This window comes from Epinephelus moara, chromosome 4 (assembly GCF_006386435.1).
Source record: "Epinephelus moara isolate mb chromosome 4, YSFRI_EMoa_1.0, whole genome shotgun sequence".
NCBI lineage: Eukaryota > Metazoa > Chordata > Actinopteri > Perciformes > Serranidae > Epinephelus > Epinephelus moara.
Genome location: NC_065509.1, coordinates 45078660 through 45098465, shown reverse-complemented (window position 1 = coordinate 45098465; position 19806 = coordinate 45078660). Strand labels below are relative to the sequence as shown.

Here is a 19806-nt window from a genome sequence, read left to right as displayed (position 1 = left end):
GTCAGCAGTTAGCTTAGTTAGCTTGCTAAAGTATCGAGTATTGCGTGTGTTAGCTGACATTGCTAGCTAACATTAGCATTCACTAGCTAGCTAACTCACATTTTAATCAGCACTGACGTTGTGCCGTAAGTTTGGCTTATGTGTGGGCGGAGCTAGCGGTCAAATGTTGGTGATAATGCTCCACCATCCGTGGTGCTGAAGTTAACTGATGTCATTTCACTTTTGTTTGTTTTTGTTTTTTAAATGAACCTGTTAGTGACCTGTTGATGGCTGCAAAATTAACCTAAACTGACACTTTGAGATTGAACAGTTCAATAAACTAAAGATATGTTTAAATAACTCCCACAGTGTTGCACAACTTTATCACCTTGTTGGTGCGAGTCAGAAACTTTGGGTTGTTGAGCCGTTCACATCTCAGCATTTCTAAAACCCATGCTGGGGCCGTGATGAGAAACTAAAGTCACGGTGATGAATTTTGGATTTTGTTGTGTTGTAGACAAACACTGAATAAATAAAATCCTCACATTTGTTTTTGTTTCAGTCTCTTTCTGACGAGTTAAAATCAGACGAACTGTCCATTTATTAATAATCCAGAAGCAAATATTCCTCTGATACACTCTACAAAAACAAAGCTGCTCAAAATGGCTCCGACTGTCCAGAGGTGAAATGGAGGATTGACATTAGTGTGGTTTTGTTTTGGGCTCATCAGCCTGTTTCTGTCTGCCATTAATCTGAATAAAACATCAGCGCTCAGCTGAGAGACGTTTACTTCCTTCACTTCACTGTCTCCATCAGATTCACTCACACACACACACACACACGAACACACACGAACACATGGGAGCAACCAATGCTCACATAAACACATGTTCCTCACCTGTGATGTAACACGTCACCAGACGGTTCTCCAGTGACACGTCAGAGTCTGTGGTCGTCATGGAGACGATGACCTCCCCGGGGCTGCTGTTCTCCACCACCGAGCCGCGGTACACTTCATCTGAGAACTTTGGCGGGTTGTCGTTCTCATCCGTCACCGTCACCTCCACCAGGACGCTGGATGACAGCTTGATGTCGCCGCCATGATCTGTGGCGAGCACGTTGAACCTGTAAACCCTGGTGGCCTCGCAGTCCGTCGGCCGTACAGTGGTGATCCAGCCGCTCTCTCCGTCGATGGAGAAGATGTCAGTGATGTCAGCCGCAGCGTCATCAGGTAGAGACTCCAGGCTGTAGGTCACGAGGCCATTGGTGTCTGTGTCCGGGTCGTTGGCGGTCACCTGCAGGTCGAGATCAACGTTCCGTCAGTTTTTATTTCAAAGTGAAGCTTTTTAAAAAGATGTGAAGACGTTTTGGGAAATACGTTTGTTTGCTGTCTCACCGGAAGTCAGAGGAGAAAATTTACATCATTTTGTATCTCTGTACGTTCAGTCGACGTATCGGTCCGAGGCGTCTGAGGCCCAGTTAGGCTGACGACCTTTACACGCCGCGGGCACGACGAATAAACGACATGAAAATGTGAAATGTGTGCAAATATTTATTATCAAAGATATTCACACCCTCAGTGATGTAAACTGGTGGCCTGGTCCAGTTTAACTCCCAGTCCCTTCAACCAGCCCACTGTGGCTACACATGTTGACAATGAAAGGCCTGTCTCCATCAGAGGCCTGGGCTGTTACCATGCAGTGCGTTTTTTATAGAAGTTCAGACTATAAAACCCAGTTGTTGGCTTCTTCAGATTATGTGTCTGTTCCCGGATTACCCTGCAAGTTCTTCATAGTCCTTCTGTCTGTCAGAGTCCTCAGGTCAGATTAAAAGGGTTTTTATCAAAATTAACAAAAACTAAAGTCACTTCCTGTATAACTTTATATTAGTTAGAGTTTATATACATACAAGTGTTTTCTCACACCTGATCTTAGTTTCAGTTTCACTATAACGACCTCACTATGAGCTGCTTTTAACAACACTGTCATGGTGTTGTGACGTGACGTTTGCTCCACAGAACAGGACGGCTTCATTTCTTTATCTGTGGTACGAGCTCAGAAAAATCAAACTTGTTCCAAATAAAAATAACATAATGTTTCGCAGCCTGTTGTTGGTGTTCTGTTTTTGAACACTCACGACAAAAACAACAGTTTGAAAAAATAAATTGATGCGAATTAATTGCACAAGAAAAAAAAAAAACGCCCCTGGTGTGTAAAAGCCTCAAAAAAAGTCAAATGCTGCGTTCATGCAGCGTCAGCAGAGCGTGAACAAACTGTTCCCATTAAACTATTATTTCAACATGGAAACTGTTGAGCTACAGATCTGCAGCAGTTTCATTCATGAAGAAAACCTTTTCTCTTCTTTTGTGACCAAGTGTGACGCAGCAGCAGGCAGATGTTCCAGATTTATCAGACTTGACATGATAACTTGGAGGCTGCAACTTCACACTACAACTGTCTGAACAATATGAAATCAGTGTAAACCCTGATAGTCAGCAGGTGTGTTTATCTTTGCTAAACGTAGAGCTTAAGTTCCTTCCACTCAATCTGGGAAATGCACCTTAAAAACCTTTAACAGTAAGCCTCTAACACACACACACACACACACACATCCACAGTGACTCAGTTCTCACCTGGATCACGGTGGTTCCAGCCGGCATGTTCTCAGCCAGGAAGGCCCTGTACGGGTTAGCATCAAACACCGGCTGGTTATCGTTCACATCTTGGACCTGGATGCTGACCGACACCAGCGACGCCACATCCGTCCCGTTATGGTTCCCCTGGGCGATCACATCGATCTGATACCACTTTGTCTTCTCGTGGTCGATGGTCTTCTGCAGCAGCAGCGTTCCACTTTCTTTATCCAGACTGAAGACTTTGTCCTTGTTGCTCTCCACCGTGTTCCCGTTCACCAGGCTGTAGATTAGAGGCATGTCGGAGTCCGCCCTCACCGAGCCCACCTCCGTCCCTATGGGGACGTCCTCTGCAGCTGAGAAGGTGTAGAGCGGCTCTGAGAACTTGGGCAGAGGAACCTCAGGAGGAACCACTTTGAGCTGAACGGGGACGGTGGAGTTGTAGAAAGGAAGGCTGCCGTCACGAGCTTTGACTTTGAAGTTAAAGATCTTGTTCTCCATGCCGACCAGACTCTCCTTCACACTCACGACTCCGGTGAAAGGGTTGATCTCGATAATGTCCTCCGTCACCTCTTCGGCTTCATCCACCGTGTAGGTGACGTCTGCGTTTTTGCCGTCGTCTGCATCATAAGCCATGATCTGGATGACGGGGGAGCCTTTGTTCACGGTGGACTGGATTGACACCTGGTATTCTGACGCTTTGAACTGAGGGATGTTGTCGTTCTCGTCTGTGAGGATGATCTTCACCGTGCAGAAGGCCACTTTCCCGCCGCCATCTTTAGCCATCACTTTGATAGCTATGACCCTCTGGGCAGGGTTCTCTCTGTCCAATGGCTGCGTCGTGACAATCTGCCCGTCGGTGTCGATGGCAAACTTCTCATCAGCGAGTTTGTTGATGATGGTGTAGTCCACGCTGCCGTACGGCCCGTCGTCTGGGTCGATGGCCGCTAGGCGTATCACCCGAGTTCCCGCCTCTGCGTTCTCAGCCAGCTCTGCTTCGTAGATGTTCTGCTTGAAGTGCGGACTGTGCCTGTTGCTGTTGATCATGTCGATGTTGACTGGAGCTGTTTTCTGGAACACTCCGTCCGACACTGCCACCGTCAAGTTATAGTACGGATCCAGGTTCCTCTTACAGACGTTAGAGAACGAGATGATTCCTGACGACTCGTTGATGTTGAAGTAGCGACCTTCGTTCCCTGAGAGGATTTTGTATCTGAGGTTGTTCAGGTCGCCGGTGTCCGGGTCTGAGGCTTGGATTTTGATGACGATGTGGCCGCACTTTGCCATTTCATCCAGCGTGGCGTCATACTGGGAGCTGACGAAGTCTGGTGGGTTGTCATTGACGTCGGTGACATTTATGAAGACGTGAGCTTCGCTGCTGAGAGGGACGGTGCCGTTATCGGTGGCTCTGATTCTTAAATCAAAGTGTTTTGTGTTTTCGTGGTCGAGCACCTGTTTTGTGACGATCAACCCGCTGTGTGGGTCGATGTCGAAGACGTCAGTCTCGTTCTTCTCCGTTTTCACAATCTGGAAGGTCAGATCTTTATTCCTCCCAGAGTCTCTGTCAGAGGCAGACAGTTGTATCACAGAGGTGCCGATCGGGAGCTCCTCAACTACGTCCACAGTGTACGTCCGCTTTGAGAAAACCGGGGCATTATCGTTCACGTCCTCTACTTCGATTTCGATGGAGGCCTCAGAGAAAGCTCCGGTCACAGAGTCAGTCGCTCTAACTGTCAACACGTGCATGGTCTGGCTCTCGTAGTCGAGCGGGTTGGTGACGGTCAACACGCCAGTTTTGAAATCAATGTGAAAGTGTTGCGAGGCGTTTTCCTCCTGCAGGTTGTAAATGAGCCGGTAGCCCTCTGGGTTCCTGGCCTGGACGTGAAGGATGGTGGTGAACGGAGGGACGTTTTCGGGGACTTTGAGTGGATACAGAAGAGTCTGGAAAACTGGGTTGGTTTGATTCCTCACTTGAATGCTGAGCTCTGCCGCTGTGGTGTGACCGGGCTCGCCGTCGTCTGTAGCCAAGACTGTCAACACGTATTTATTCAGAGCTTCAAAGTCAAGTGGCCGCTGTAGGGACACATCGCCTACATCAGGATCTATCCTGAAGAGGTTGTAGTCCTCCTCCAGTGAGTACATGATGGATCCGTTCTCTCCCAGGTCTCTGTCCACGGCGGTTGCTTGATATAAAACGTCTCCTGGTTCGGTGGTTTCAGAAATCATCATTGAAAAAGGCAAGTTTAAAAACTGTGGAGCGTTGTCATTGACGTCATCGATAAAAACCTTCACCTGGGTGGTGGCTGTTCTCGGCGGCGTTCTCATGTCTTCTACCTTCACCACTACGTCATAAACATCTTGTTCCTCCCGGTCAAAAGGGAAACCGGTTGTTTCTAGAACGCCAGACGTCTGGGAGATCACAAACTTCCCCACCGGGTTCACCACAGAATATAAAACAGGCTCGTTTAAAAAAACGCCTGTTGCTTTGAGCGCCAACAAAGTTTTCACCGTCTTCAGGTTTTCTGTGACGCTGGCTGAGTACACTTTGTGCTCAAATACCAGATCACTGTCTGTCAGGTTTGTGACATTGACCCTGACGGTGGCTGAGTCTTTGTAGAGGCCGTCAGATGCTCTGATGACCAGCTGGTAAAACGGCCTGAAGTCAGACTCGTTGCTCACAGTGATGACACCGGTGTCGGGGTGAATTGAAAAGGCGTTGTGAAGATTCCCCTCGGTGATGCTGTATGAGACCGCAGAGTCAGCGTCGTGGGCCGTGACGCGTGCGACCTCTGCGTCTCTGACAGGCGGGGAGATGATGGATGGCTCATACACTGAGGTGCTGAATTGTGGCGGGCAGTCATTCAGGTCCAGGACGCGGATGGTGACCTTGGCGGGCTCTGCTGCATACAGCGACGACTCCCCAGAGTCTTTCACCTGCACAGTGAAGTGATACTCAGCCTTGGCCTCAAAGTCCACAGGTGAGATCAAAGAGATGGTGCCCATACTGGAGTCCATCCTGAAGACGCTCAGAGCGTCCGGCTCCAGGATCTCAAACACCAGCAGAGAGTTTGAATCTTTGTCTGCGTCTGACGCCTGGATGACCAGAGGCGTGTTCCTCTCCCCCATCACCATGCTGTTGATGTGAGCTGACTCACTGATTTGCCCCAGGTACTCCCTCTGTTTGAACACAGGAGCGTTGTCGTTCTCGTCGACCACGTAGACGTGAACAGCCGTCCTGGACGAGGCTCCGGCTGTGGTAGAAGCCGTCACTTTGAGCTTGTAGGAGTCACAGCTCTCAAAGTCGAGATGCCTCTGGACTGAAATCAGCCCGGTGTACGGGTTGATATGAAACGTCCCGTTTGGGTTGCCACTTTCTATCCCATAGTGCACTGCGGCAGGGCTGGAGGCCGAGATGGTGACCACCGGTGTTCCCAGGGCGCTGGACTCACTGACCTCTGTCAGGTATTCATCGGAGGGGAAGGCAGGTGGAGTGTGGTCTGAGATGCGGATGTGGACGTGGACGGAGCAGAGGTCGCTGCGCTGAGGGAAGCCCTGGTCAGTCGCCTTCACGGTCAGGTGGAACTGGTCCTGAGGCTGCAGGTCCAGAGGTCTGGACACAGTGATGGAGCCCAGCTCGGGATCTATGGAGAAGATGTTGTCGATGTTCCCTGCAGGGAGAAAGGAAACCAGGTGTCAGACTGATCAGTTCATTCAAAATGCTATCAGCCTTATAGTTAGTGATCCTGGTGGTGTGTAGACTTCAGGTCCGTAACTGAGCTGCTTCTTTGTGTTTAACGTATGAACACATTTTGTGAGGTCACAGTGACCTTCAAACACCAAATTCAAATCACTTTATTCTTCAGTCGTTGGACGTGAACGTTTGTGCCAAATTTGAAATTTGAAAAAAATCCTTCTAGGTGTTGTTGAGAGATGAACAGATGGCCTGTAAACACAATGTGTCTGCTCACAGCTCTAGATAATGATAAAAATAATCTGATGATATTTTCAGATTATTTCACTCAAATATCAACAAGATTTATTAAATCCTGCTGCAGCACTGAGATGTATTTGTTCCAGGCTTTAATTGAACCTATAGAAACTGCTCTGAAGTCAAACACCTCCCTGTGTTTCCTCTGAGGCAGAGAAAGTCTTAGAGGTTGAATGAGGGCCAGTGTGAGCTGCTGTATAAAATACACTGAGCAGGCACATTGTGTTCCTCTGCGCTCCTCCTGCTTTGATCATACATGATCAGCGGTATCCCCTGGATAATTCCTGCACTGCTGCAGGAGGAGGCTCAACTCTTCCACAAATCTCTCAGAAGGTCAAGATGATTTCAGCGTTAACGTGCGACGTGAGGAGCGAACACAGAGTCAGTGAGGCAATAAAGACGAGAGGAGCACTGTGAGCAAGAGGTTTAAATCACGGCTGAGGAGGAGATTGAGAAACATGTTGCTCCCTCAGGCATCATCATCATCATCATCATCATCATCATCATGCCCTTGAACCTTCTGCATTAAGCAGTCCACATCTGAAGGCTGCGGTTGTCCCGGGCAGCTCCCAGGTGTGATGATGATGAACTGAGTGAATGTAAAGCAGAGTGAAGCTGAAACATAAATGAAAGATGAAAAAGGCCGTCGGCTGCTCACCAGAGTTCAGAGAGTAGCTGATGTCGGCGTTGCTGCCCATGTCTTTGTCCAGGGCTTTGACCCGGATGACCTCAGAGCCTGTGGGGGCCAGGTTAGAGAGGCTGGCCTCGTAGCGAGGGCTGAGGAACGCCGGCGAGTGGTCGTTACAGTCCTCCACGTGAACCACCACCTTCACAAAGTTCCTCTTCACGGGGATCTCCTGGTCACGCACCTGACGAGGAGCAAACACATGTCAGAGTGTCTGTGGAGGTGTGAGGCAACTCAGGCGCCAGAATAAATGTTGGCATCAAACGTTCAAACGACAGATACGTTACATTTGTTTAACATTTTCTTGTATTAAGCAGAATTGCTGCAACTCATGAACCACAGTTACGTTTCAACAACACTGTGGTTCATGTGTGGTTATGTTTAGGCAACAAAAAAAACTTTCCTGACAGGAAATGCAGCAATGCCTCTCTTTAAAAAAGAAAAAAAAGAAAAAAAAAAGAAATATAAATAAAAAGCATTTTCTTGAAACGATTCCCGACAGGAAACACAGCGATGTTTCAGTAAAGAAAGTACATTAACCAAAATATTTTCACAGTTGAAACAGAAACAATCAGATAAAAGAAGATCAAATAAAACCACAAAAAAATAAATGAAAATAAAAATAATAAAGTTATTTTACTTCCTGTGTGAACGGTGCAGATAAAGTTTATTACGATTTGTTTCTATGTTTTTCACTCGGTATCAAAGTGACCACTGAGATGTGTGTGTGTCTCACATTACAAACGGCTTCATACGACTTTATTCTACTGTACTGGACTGAGACAACTGTGTCGTTACCATGACGATGAGCGTGTGAGTGGAGATCATCTCGTAGTCGAGCTCCTCCGTCATCACCAGGACTCCACTCTTGGGGTCCAGATGGAAGAACTTGGTGCTGTCAGGGTGGAGGCTGCTGTGGATGGAGTACACCAGTTTACTGTTGGTGTCGGCGTCCTGCGCGCTGATCTGCAGGATGTCCTTCCAAGGCGAGGTGTCCTCGGGAACCCTCACCTGAAGCACACAGGGACAGACGAGATGATGGGTGAAGTCTTTCAAGGTAATGAAAAAGGAAAACGAACAGGAAACAAGTGGGTTTGTGAAAGTGGACAGGAAACTGAAATCCTGGACTTTTACTTTTCAATCTGAGCACAATTTTTATTCATAAAGGTGACTGACTGAGGAACAGAAAACATTTCCAGGACAAGAAAATGCTCCGTTAGAGACAGAATTTCAGAGCGAGGAGCAGAGGGAGCAGTGATTACTGTGATTAGGAGAAATAACAGTGAAATAGAAATAACAGCAGCCTCACACTGTCCTCTGGATGTCCTGATAATTACAGTAAAGAACGCCTGCTGAGGGGATAATACGTCTCTACTCGTATCTAAATTTAAAATGATCCCTCTGAAAAATCTCCAGCCAGCTTCATGCTTAACACAGCAGGCCGTATTTAACCCATCCACAGCTCAGGGTCTAAAGGGCATTTACGGCGTGTCAAGCTCCACTTTCTCTGGTTAAACAGCACGTAATCTGGACACAAAGGACGGCACGAGGAACAAAGGAGTCGTATTTAGTCCCTTAATTAATCCTAAGTGTGTTTTGGGCGTAACATGAATTCAACCAATCATTACCTTTAAGAGCCAGGTGCAGAGTAACGAATAAGAATATACTGTGGAACATTTTAAATCTAACAACTGCAGTGATAAATCTGACAGAGGAAACACAACTAAACTTTTAGTCTCTGAAATAATCATCAAAGTTATGCTGCTCCTTGTGTGTAAATGTGCACAGCATCTCTCTTAGTGTGGAGTCTGACAGCAGCTCTGCTCTGATCTCTGCTACGTTCACATTTTACAGAATGTCACAGCAGCAAATATCAAAACTAAAAACTGTAGTTATAAACCTGACAGAGGAAACAGAACTAAACGTCTAGCTTCTGAACGACTGTAAAAGTTGTGAATAGTCAATGAAGTTATGCTGCTTTTTGTTTGGTCAGACAGCAGCTCTGCTCTGATCTCTGCTACGTTCACATTTAACAGAATGTCATTCATATTTTCCTCATTAATGATGTTTTATTTCACCCACCTGTAACCCATCCACGCGTCCCTGTGTCTGCAACAAGCAGAGAGTATGCACATTGTGAGCCCACCTATGTCGGAGCATCTTACTATCTGAGTAACACTCCCTCTAAATGTGAGGAAAATTCTGCTCCCTTCTGACCATAGACCGGGTTTTTGTTGGTCACTGGATCAGTCACTTTCTGTTGCCTCAAAATAGCAACACGTCAACAGTGCGCCTGACTGCATGTCATTTTAAGACCTACATGTCCATATTCACTGTGGCCTAATGGCCCACAGTGAATTTACGCTGCTCCTCATTTGCATGAAAAATCTGACAGAGGAAACACAACGAAACTTTCAGTCTCTGAAATAATCATCAAAGTTATGCTGCTCCTTGTGTGTAAATGTGTACAGCATCTCTCTTAATGTGGAGTCTGACAGCAGCTCTGCTCTGATCTCTGCTACGTTCACATTTCACAGAATGTCACAGCAGCAAATATCAAAACTACAAACTGCAGTAATAAACCTGACAGAGGAAACAGAACTTATCTGTTAGCTTCAGAAATAATCAATAAAGTCGTGAATAAATGTGCACAGCGTTTCTCTTAACGTGGAGTCCTACACGCCCATGGTTGCACAGATGGGCGCAAGTACATTTGCTACTTTCACAAGGCCGTGAATGTGACAACTGCATCGGTCTGAAACTAGCCATGACAGTTGTGCTGCACTGAGCACCGGGTGAAAGAACAGAACAAAAGAGAAATCAGTAAATCAGGCCCACCAAGTTGTAATGAGTCATAAACATCGCTCTCACAAGTCAAGTTTCATTTTTTGCTTGTAACTTACCTGATACAGAACTTTTATATTTAACTTGGGTGGACGAACAAATAGTATTATTTGGATAATCAGGTGGTAATTTTGCCGTCCAACTCTGATCTGAGTAAACAATCATCTGGTATATAAACATTTGTATAAGATGGGACTTTCATCGATGCAGATCAATTGAGGTACTTTCTAAACCCTCGGCATGTGACGACCACGATCTGCTTCAAAAAACGCACTCATCCTCCCAGTCATAACTCAGTCAAATCTGAACACACAGACATGATACACAGATGTATTAAATTCAGTGTGACTTACACTTCCCCAGGTTGTCATCACACATCACATATCTGTGATTAACACTGTGAATAAACTACAACGAATCTGTTTAGAAATCATTTGAAAAAAAAAACGCACCTTATAACTGCAGAACTGATGATTATCACATTTTTAAGTTTTCTTCAGTAACAAAATCATCCAGCCAAAGTTGTGTGAACATCAGTGGGGACACTGGAAACAGGAAATGCTAACAGCTAATTCGGCACAACGTCTTGATGTCAGTTTGCTAAAATATAAACCGTTATAGGCTCAAGTTGTCCACAGCTGACTCACAAACTCCACGGCAACAATACACTTCCTGTTTACATCCCTCGAAACCCTTCAAATGTAGTTTTAAAAGTCAGAGTGTGATTACTCTGTGAACAGAAGTAAAGCAAAGAATTAAATCCAACACGTCCCAGTCGATCTCATGTTTACTGTTCAAATAAAATAGATGTTTTTCTCTTGTTTATTTAGGCATTGTTTTTTTTCAGCTTCCAGTTGGGACATGTTGGAAAAGTTTGAGTCATACTGACACAGTTTGATGTTAGCTAAAATAGTTCTGTTGTGAAAAAAATATTGAAAAAACCCTACGTATGGACTTTAATTCATGTGATCACAGAGACATGTTACTCTGCTTCTGGTCACACCTGTTGTGTCTCTGACAAACCCATAAGTTTGGGTGTCACTGCTGCAACAAGTCTGGTGTTAGCACGAACATTCAAATGTAAATCTTTCTCTCACCTCGTACAGCGGCTTCAGGAAGACAGGCCGATGCTCGTTCATGTCCAGCACACGGATGTAGGCCTGCAGTTTGGAGATGGAACACACACGGTTTGAGAAAATGGATGCTCAGCGTGAACGACACTAAATATGGAAAGCATCGCTTCACACGCAGCAGCTGAGCCGCCGCTGCCTGCAGGATTTAAGATGAGACCTAAAGCAGAGATTTACACACTCAGACCAGGACATGAATAAAGCTGTGGATGTTTTTTGTCTAAAACTGCAGGTAGAGCTCACTGAGTGGAATTAAAATCAATGTGACTTGTTCTGGTTGCTTCTCTCTTTAGAGGTGTGCTGAGCAGGACTGGATGAAAACATGCACATCGTGGAGAAACAACAAACAAGAGTGAAGCTAGTGTTTACGAACAGTAACGGTCAATTCCTGCAGAGGTTACCTTTAAACCTACAGATACACACACACACATATATACACATAGACTACACACAAAAACCTTTTTAGTCAGAGTTTGTATATATATATATATATATATATATATATATATATATATATATATATATATATATATAGTCTTTGTTGTTTGCTTCATGTCTCTGACCTGTGTGGTGGCGCTGTGATGGCCGTCGGTGACCCGCACTGTCATGTTGTAGTTGGAGCGTCGAGCTGCATCGAGCCGGCGGGCGATGGAGATGGTTCCTGTATTCCTCTGGATGTCAAAGTCCTTTTCTTCATCACCACCTGAGAGACAGACAGAGACAGAGACAGGTGAGGGACAGACAGGTTTATCCCATCAGGTGTGGAGGCAGGAGACAGGATGAGGGTGTCCAGCCGTCAGGTGTAATATCTAAGACGGTTCGTCAGACTGTGTAGTTCTGATTTTGACTGGTTGCAGGAGTGATGCATGGTGGCATCGTCCTCCAACGTGTGAAGAATGGCGGTGATTTCCCAGCGGGGGGCGCTCTCATTGATGAGCCACTCTCTAACTCTGAGGGGCCCAAACTCCTCCAGCACTGCTCAACGCTGAAGACAGAATGAGACACGTTTACTGTTTACTCACAGCTGCACCTGCTCAGTCGTCAGCAGCTTGATTAAACACACATGAAGTCAACCGGACACATCATCATCATCATCATCATCATCATCATCATCATCATCATCACAGGTCCCACAGCTCCACAGAGCACAGTCTCTACCTGCTGGTATGTGTACATACCTACATACCAACCTGCAGTGATGGAATGAACACATGAGCACATGAGCACATGAGCAGCGGGGTCAGTCTGTACACAGAGATAAACTGAGTCACAGGAAACAGGTCATATATGATTCTTCATGAGATGAAGCATTTGGAGCTAAAGATATTTGCTCACTGAGTGAACGCCAAATCTGATAGAGGACGATTAGCATCTGAAACGTGTCTGGAAACAGCTGATCTAGGATCAGGATGAAGAATGGCTCTTTCATGTTCGTTGATCCTGAAGCTAAGTTGTCTTCTTCTTCTTTTACCGACATATTGAATGCCACATTTGGTGCATGAAGGACGGTAAAGTACACTGACACAGCTCCATGTTATCGGTTCTTGATTTTGTTCTCTCTCTGGTAACAAAGCTTGTAAAGATTTGAACCTTCTCGCAGTGAGCGCACGCAGCACAGGTGCAGCAAGAGGAAATAAATCTAGATTTTTGAAGTGCAGTCTTCAGTCTGAATCTGTTCTTGTTCTGTGTTTGACTCGTCCTCTGCTGCCTTGTGACATTCAACAAGATGAACACAGGACAGTTCATTAAAGTGCAGCTCATCTCATGACGACCAGAAAGACTTTTCACACTGACCAACACGGCAAAACTGTCGTCTGTAAATCAGTGGATACGTTTCTTGAGCGTCACACTCCTGTCAGGATTTGATTCATTCAGCCTGAGAACATTTGGAAAGACGAGATGAGAGGCACAATTAAATCATTTTATCCCCACTCACGTTAGCGGAGCGCTAAACAGGAAGTAGCTGCTCAACCAGCAGAAGTCTCTGGTCTGCCTGCTCTGTGGGACCAGTGATGAGGAAGCAGTGCCGATCGATCATTCTAGACGCAGCAGTTGAACCATTTTGGCTTCATGTGTCACAGAGTAACTGTCACAGGAATGAACGTGTCCCCACCTCCGACATTGTATCCAGGTCTCTACATACATCCATGGTGGAACATTATGAACACATTATGAACACATTAATCCTGCTGTTTTGACCAAAATGTGTTTTACTAGAGGGCAGCTTTTATTCTCATCTGTCACATGAATGTGAGAGATGGTCGGAGAGGATGTGAGAAAATGAAAAGCAAACAGATCAAAATATAAAACTACGATCTAATGAAAACATTTATTTGACGTCTCGCTGATGAGTCGACTTTGACTCTTTCAGTCACTGAAACTAACAGTGACACTTTTGTACTTCCTGTTTGTCTCTTTGAACTTCAGGACTCATAAAGTTAAAGTTTGTGTTTCTGATGAAGTGTCTGAATGATCGGATTAAAATGGACCTGAGACACAGACGACAACAGAGACATGGATTCTTCTCTCCTTCATATGAATCCATCCATCACAGCAGGACGCTCGTTTACACACTGAGCCCAGAGACACACTGAGACACACACAGTGTCCACCACAACACGCTGTCTCACTGTCTGTCTCACTGCCTGTCTCACTGCATGTCTCACTGTCTGTCTCACTGCATGTCTCACTGTCTGTCTCACTGCATGTCTCACTGTCTGTCTCAGTCTCCATCTGATGTAAGTTCATGTTTAACCTTGACAGTTTCTCAGGACAGTTGAGGCAGATGATGGACGGATGAATGACGCGTGCAGTGTGTGAACACTGAGACGGTCCTCATGTTGTTTCTACAGGAAACTGAAAAGAAAGTGGAATAAATGCACCTAAAGGGAGCTGAAGTGTGCAGACTTTTCTTTGTCTTTTCAGTTTTATTCATTTAGTCCAGCACCTTTTTCATTTCTTGGATGTGCGCGGCTGCTCTGTTTGTTTCTACAGGAAGCACAATGTGCCATCAGTAGAGAAGCAAACGGCCGATAAAAGAGGAGAAGAAGAATATAAGTCAGTGTAAACAATGCGTTCACAAAGCATGACAATAACTAGAATTCTGACCGCACGGCCGTCTGCCTCTGCAAACTAAATTATATCCATGTCTGTCCGGACTCATATGAAGCCATGACAGGAAATCTGGATCCTGCTGCAAAGACGTGACACATTTAAAACACGGATGCGTCACACACACAGGAGATCTGTACCATCAGAATAACTTGTTCCCATCACAGGAGCTCCGCCTGAAGTTTCCTGTTCTTATTTAAAGCTCAGATGTGAAGTCAGCTGTGACGCCACTGCTGCAACTTCCTCAGCAGAAAACATGTCTGAATACCAGGAGGGTGCAGGTTCAGACGGCGGGTTCAAGGCCGTTGGTAGTGACAGTGAAACGTTGAAGCCACAGAGTGAGACATCGCTTGAAGCGGCATTTGATGGAGGCGCTGCATGTGATCTGTCCTCAGTGTCTCTTCCTGAGGTTAAAGGGTTTTTCCTGATCAGCTGTGAGGGTCCAAAGGACAGAGGGATGTCGTCTGCTGTGAAGCCTCTGAGGTAAACTGTGATCTGTGATATTGAATTGAATTAAAATGACAATAGAAATAATTAAATTTGCTGATTTCACATGTCTCTGCAGCTCAAATCAGCTGCCAACTTTCTACCCAGATTGTTGTTAGCGCTTCTCCTCCTCCTCCTCCTCCTTCTCCTCCTCCTTGTCTTCAAAATATTTGAAACATACTGTGTTATAAACCTGCAGTAACACTGACTCATTCTGTCCGTCTGTTTCTCTCCTTTCCTTCCTTCCTTCCTTCCTTCCTTCCTTCCTTCCTTCCTTCCTTCCTTCCTCCTCTCTTCACGCCTCCTCCTGCACCCTCATGACTTTCATGTCTCTCAGCAGGTCGTGTGTCCGTACGAGAGGAAGGTAAACCTCATGCCTGCTCGGCCAGATGGTGTTTATTAAGACGTCCACCTTGTAAAGGGCCACACACACACACACACACACACACACACACACACACACACACACACTTACTCAGTAAGTGATTGCTGAGGCTGCACTCTGTCATCACTGTGTTTTAATCCTGTATTATTTCTGCTTTAAGTGAGAAGAGACGTTAAAGCACTGAAACGTCTCTTTTTCCTCCTCGCACCTTTCATCACACACACACACACACACACACACACACACACCCTGTACGCTCTGTGTTTCTTGTAGGTCGGCAGATAATTGGGTCATCCAGCGGACTGTTTCTGTCACTTCCTGATGACTGACTGCAGACGAAGCAGCCGCAGCGACAGCTCTGTTTAACTGATTCAGATTTCACGCTCTGTGACTGACTTCCTGTTCGACACACACACACACACACACACACGCTCACACACACGCTCACAGGAAGATTTACATTGGAAAAAGAAAAGACTGAATCGATGCAGCATCGCTCATCGCCGCTGTCGTCTCAGCACAGACACAGGAAGATGTACTGTGAAAGTAATTTTTCACTTTACTGATGGACTCCAGGCAGATGTGACGTCCTCGCCATGGTCGCAGGTTCAGCTCCCTGCGGGGCCGTGCAGGCAAACAATCTCCTTCAGTCACGGTACAGGGAGGAAAAAATGTGCACGCCAAACGTCATGTTAGGAAGGAAAAAGGATCTTCCATGCAGGAATTTCACTGACATTTTTATTCATGTCTCCGTTCCTTCATCCATCTTCTGGATGTTTATCTGGGTCGGGGCTGCCGTGGCAACGAGGCAGGCTGAGAGGTCTGAGGCCATCAGTCATTGGACAGGCCGACCCGCCCTCAGCGCGGCCTCATGTGTGGACGTCACACACGGAGCAGACGAGGAGAGCGTCTCATTCATCTGGTTTCAAACACAGACTGTATAGTGACATCACACATTGGTTCTTGGACTCCTGCTCTGAACATGGATGCATAAAGAGAACTGGACACAGCGTTGTAGGCGGGGCCTATTTCACTCCTATGAAAGTTGCTAAGAAGTGCATGACGCCAAAAAAGTTTGGTTTCTCACGTATAAAATCATTTAAATTATTGGCATCGCTTTGTGTCCCACTGAGCAGCAGGTGCGCTACAGACTTCCACCCGCCAAGAGGCTAATTTCCAGTTTAGCTAACCGCTAACTTGAAGAGGGATAAGATGATTTCATCGTCTCTTCTAGACTTTCTAACTGATATCAGACCGAATGGATCAAATCCTGACACAGAAATTAGTCACAGTGGTTGTGAAGCTCAAAAAAATGCATCACTGATTTACACACGTCTCTTTTGAGTTGAGTCTTTTTGGTCCACGTGGCATCACATGACCATATCACCACACTGTTTGGCCACCATGAACATATGCTTCAAAGCCTCACACACTGTCGGACCTGGTTGTTAAGTCTCCATTCTGGTATCTTGGCGGTTGCCACCTTGAATTTTCAGAGCCAAAAGTGACCGTATGTGGCAGAGAGGGTGGAGCTGTGGAGCAGCGCGGGGCAGATCTGACTCATAGACTCTGGTGACGTCTTGCAGACAGCCTGTCACTCTGGACGCAGTCACTGTGATGTCACACATAGGTTTGTGACTGAAGTGACCATATTTGGACAAAAGGGCGGGGCTAGCCTTAATGCTAGCTGCTAGCGTAGTTAGCACAGTGCATTTACAGCCATGGTGATAAAACTAATGCTGCTACACCTGCACTCTGTGAACCTGTCACTATGACCTGTGACATCTGATGTGAAGCAAGAACGGAGCCCACGTTGTTTGTTTCATCGTATATTTCCTGTTGCAGGGTGTTAGGAGCTCTGCAGCCTTTGAAGTCACACATTTAGTTTTACTGCTTTTCCTGAGGACGTATTTTCTCAGGACATTTTTACTGTACTCTACAAATACACCTGACTGATTTATTCTCCAGCACGGAGGTCCAGACGTGAAGTGACTGATGATTCTGAAGACAAAGTGCCTCTGAGTTGAAAATCTTGATCCCTACAGGGTCAAACTTTGCAGGCAGTAGACATCGTCTTCAGGGAGAGAACTCTGAGCTGGAATGACCACGAAACAGATGTCCCTTCCTCCAGTAACTGCTCTGGGACATAAGGAGGTTTAATTCCTCAGCCTGTCCTGTGACTGCCTCCGGGTGTCCTCCAGGTGCCCGACCTGCCTCGACAGCTCTGCTCAGCAGACTACAAACAGACGCACGGAGAATCAGGTCAACTCTCCTGCTGAGACGACATCATTTCCTCTGATCTGATCAGCGGTGTGATTCTTCGAGTCACTGCTCAGAGGTTGAGACGAGAGGTGAGGGTCGGTGATGAAGAGCGATTGATTCTTTCCTCCAATTCTCTCCGCCTCTGCAGCCCCGCTGTGCAGTTACAATAAATTCTGTACAATAACTTCACGGACGGGACAGAAACTCTGCGTTAGGAAAGGTTGATAATTCTGATTGTCATTCGTTAAACAAACGAGTCGAACGCCGTGTAAACAAATTACAAGTCTGACCTCTCCCTCCTTTTCTGGTCACAAATGTTCTTGGATCCAAAGAGCATCTTCTCAGCTGACCTTCATAAACCTGATATAATGTTTTAATAAATGAGCTTTAGACATGATGCTGAGATTTTTTTACCTTTGGACAAAGCCAGGCGAGCTCTTTCTGGTAAACTGAGCTAAGCTAAGCTAAGCTAAGCTAAGCTAAGCTAAGCTACCAGCAGCTGACTGCAGCTGTATATTTATACTTGACAGGTATGAAAGTGGTGTCGATCTGTTCATCTCACTCTTTAAGAAGAAAGCAGATAAACACATTCTTCTAAACAAATCATTTCTTTAAATTATAATCCGATCTTTAACGACAGGAAGTTGATTCTCTTCATACAGGTCTTTGTCTATTCTCAGCGTGTCCCTGGGATCAGGACGCCCTGCAGGACCCAGAGACTCGTCCTCTCAGAGCAGATGATCAACCCTCCTCTGCAGGGGACAAATCTCGTCCTCCAGCAGCGAGCCGCGGCCTCGGACCCGCAGGTGCTGACCGTCATCCGGACCTCATCACACCCAGCTGGGACCCGGGTCCAGAGAAGGACGCCGCATCCATCCACAAACAGCTCTTTGATTTCCTCTGAACCATACGTGTTGTGTTTGTGCACATTCACAGGAGGTGTTGTCTGAGTTATTGTGACAGCCGGGAAAGTCTTCATTTGTCTGTGACAGTTATCTGACGGCCGCAGACACTCGATAGGCATCTGAGCTCTGCTGCTGGAGAGGAGGACGCTGAGAACTGAGAGATAAACGCCTGATCATATCTGCATGGGAGAGGAGTCGCATGACACAACAACATTCCCTCTACGCCAGCACCATGAGGGTCTGTGATACACCTCCTCCTCCCAGGAGAGTTCAGACATCTTGTCCATAAGGTACAAACACTTTACTCCTCCACATTGTCTGAAAGCTGCAGCTCGTTGTTACTGTGAAGTTACTGATGTGTTGATCAGGACAAAACAATAATAAAAGAGATGACAGACACATGTTAAGTCCAATGAAAAGTTTGTGGCTAAAGTTCTGTCAACTGTCTCTGGGCCAATCAGCAGAGGACACCTTGGGCCACTTTGACTCAAGCTGAACAAGATCAGAACATCAGATATTTAAGGTGCTTTTCAGACATATATAACTGTGATATTAGACCTGACCCGCACACCGCCATCTTGGGCAGAGTGTGAAACCAGCAGTTAACTAGACTTAACTTGCGTAAGTTGCAATAACTTGTGTAGGTAAATTAAGTTAGCTAACATACTGCTGCCTGATAGTTGGAGATTTGAGTCATCAACCTCTCAGGTGACTCGGAGTCCTTCAAATCAATCAGTCGCTTACTTATTTATCTGTTTGTCAGTTAGTGTGCTGTGGACCTCTGGGGACGTTTTAGTCCTCAGATTTAGCGACAGAGTGAGCACTCTTCACTCTCACGCAACTCTCCGGTACAGACAGCTGCAGACACAGAGGCAGCATCACAGAGGAGGAAAGACTCTGACATGTAAGTGGTGAATTCACAGCTCTCGGATACTTAATACGACACAGTCTTTGATTTTTGTTTGATATCTCGTGTCAGAATTTGTCGTTAGCGCTGTTAGCTTGTTAACTACGTAATGTGATAGTCACTGTCTGAACGTCCTGCTGAACCTTTTAAACTCTGCATGAGATTTATATTGAACAGTCGAATCTGTGTTTGTCTCACAAAGTTAAGCTGTAGTTACTGAATGTGACTCCAGTTCTATGAGTTTGTGCACCTGCTCCTCTCCAACAGTCACAGATGTGGTGTTGGGATCACTGGCAGACGACCTGCTGTGTTTGAACTGGTGTGAGAACTCAAACTATATTCTATGAGACGTGTGTGTTAGTGTGATAAACTACAGACAGAACAGCAAATGGATCGAAGCGTTTTACTGGTCTCAGCGACCACTGAAGGGCTTTACAACACGAGCCAGCATTCACACACACACACACACACACACACACACACACACACACA

At 46.0% G+C, this 19806-nt stretch overlaps 1 protein-coding gene across 2 annotated transcripts in view; it reads right to left on the bottom strand.

Annotated features, from left to right (window-relative positions):
• Window positions 1–19806, bottom strand: part of fat2 (FAT atypical cadherin 2) — a 120112-nt gene that overhangs the window by 60547 nt on the left and 39759 nt on the right. For both annotated transcript variants that reach the window (XR_007569804.1, XM_050042525.1), the window contains exons 7-12: window positions 11822–11961; window positions 11226–11288; window positions 8083–8295; window positions 7258–7468; window positions 2612–6279; window positions 878–1274 (exon numbers count right to left, since the gene is read on the bottom strand). Coding sequence is in view for 1 of the 2 variants with exons in the window: in XM_050042525.1 (XP_049898482.1) it covers window positions 878–1274; window positions 2612–6279; window positions 7258–7468; window positions 8083–8295; window positions 11226–11288; window positions 11822–11961 (4692 nt within the window). In the remaining variant the exon portion in view is untranslated. The remainder of the gene's footprint in view (window positions 1–877; window positions 1275–2611; window positions 6280–7257; window positions 7469–8082; window positions 8296–11225; window positions 11289–11821; window positions 11962–19806) is intronic.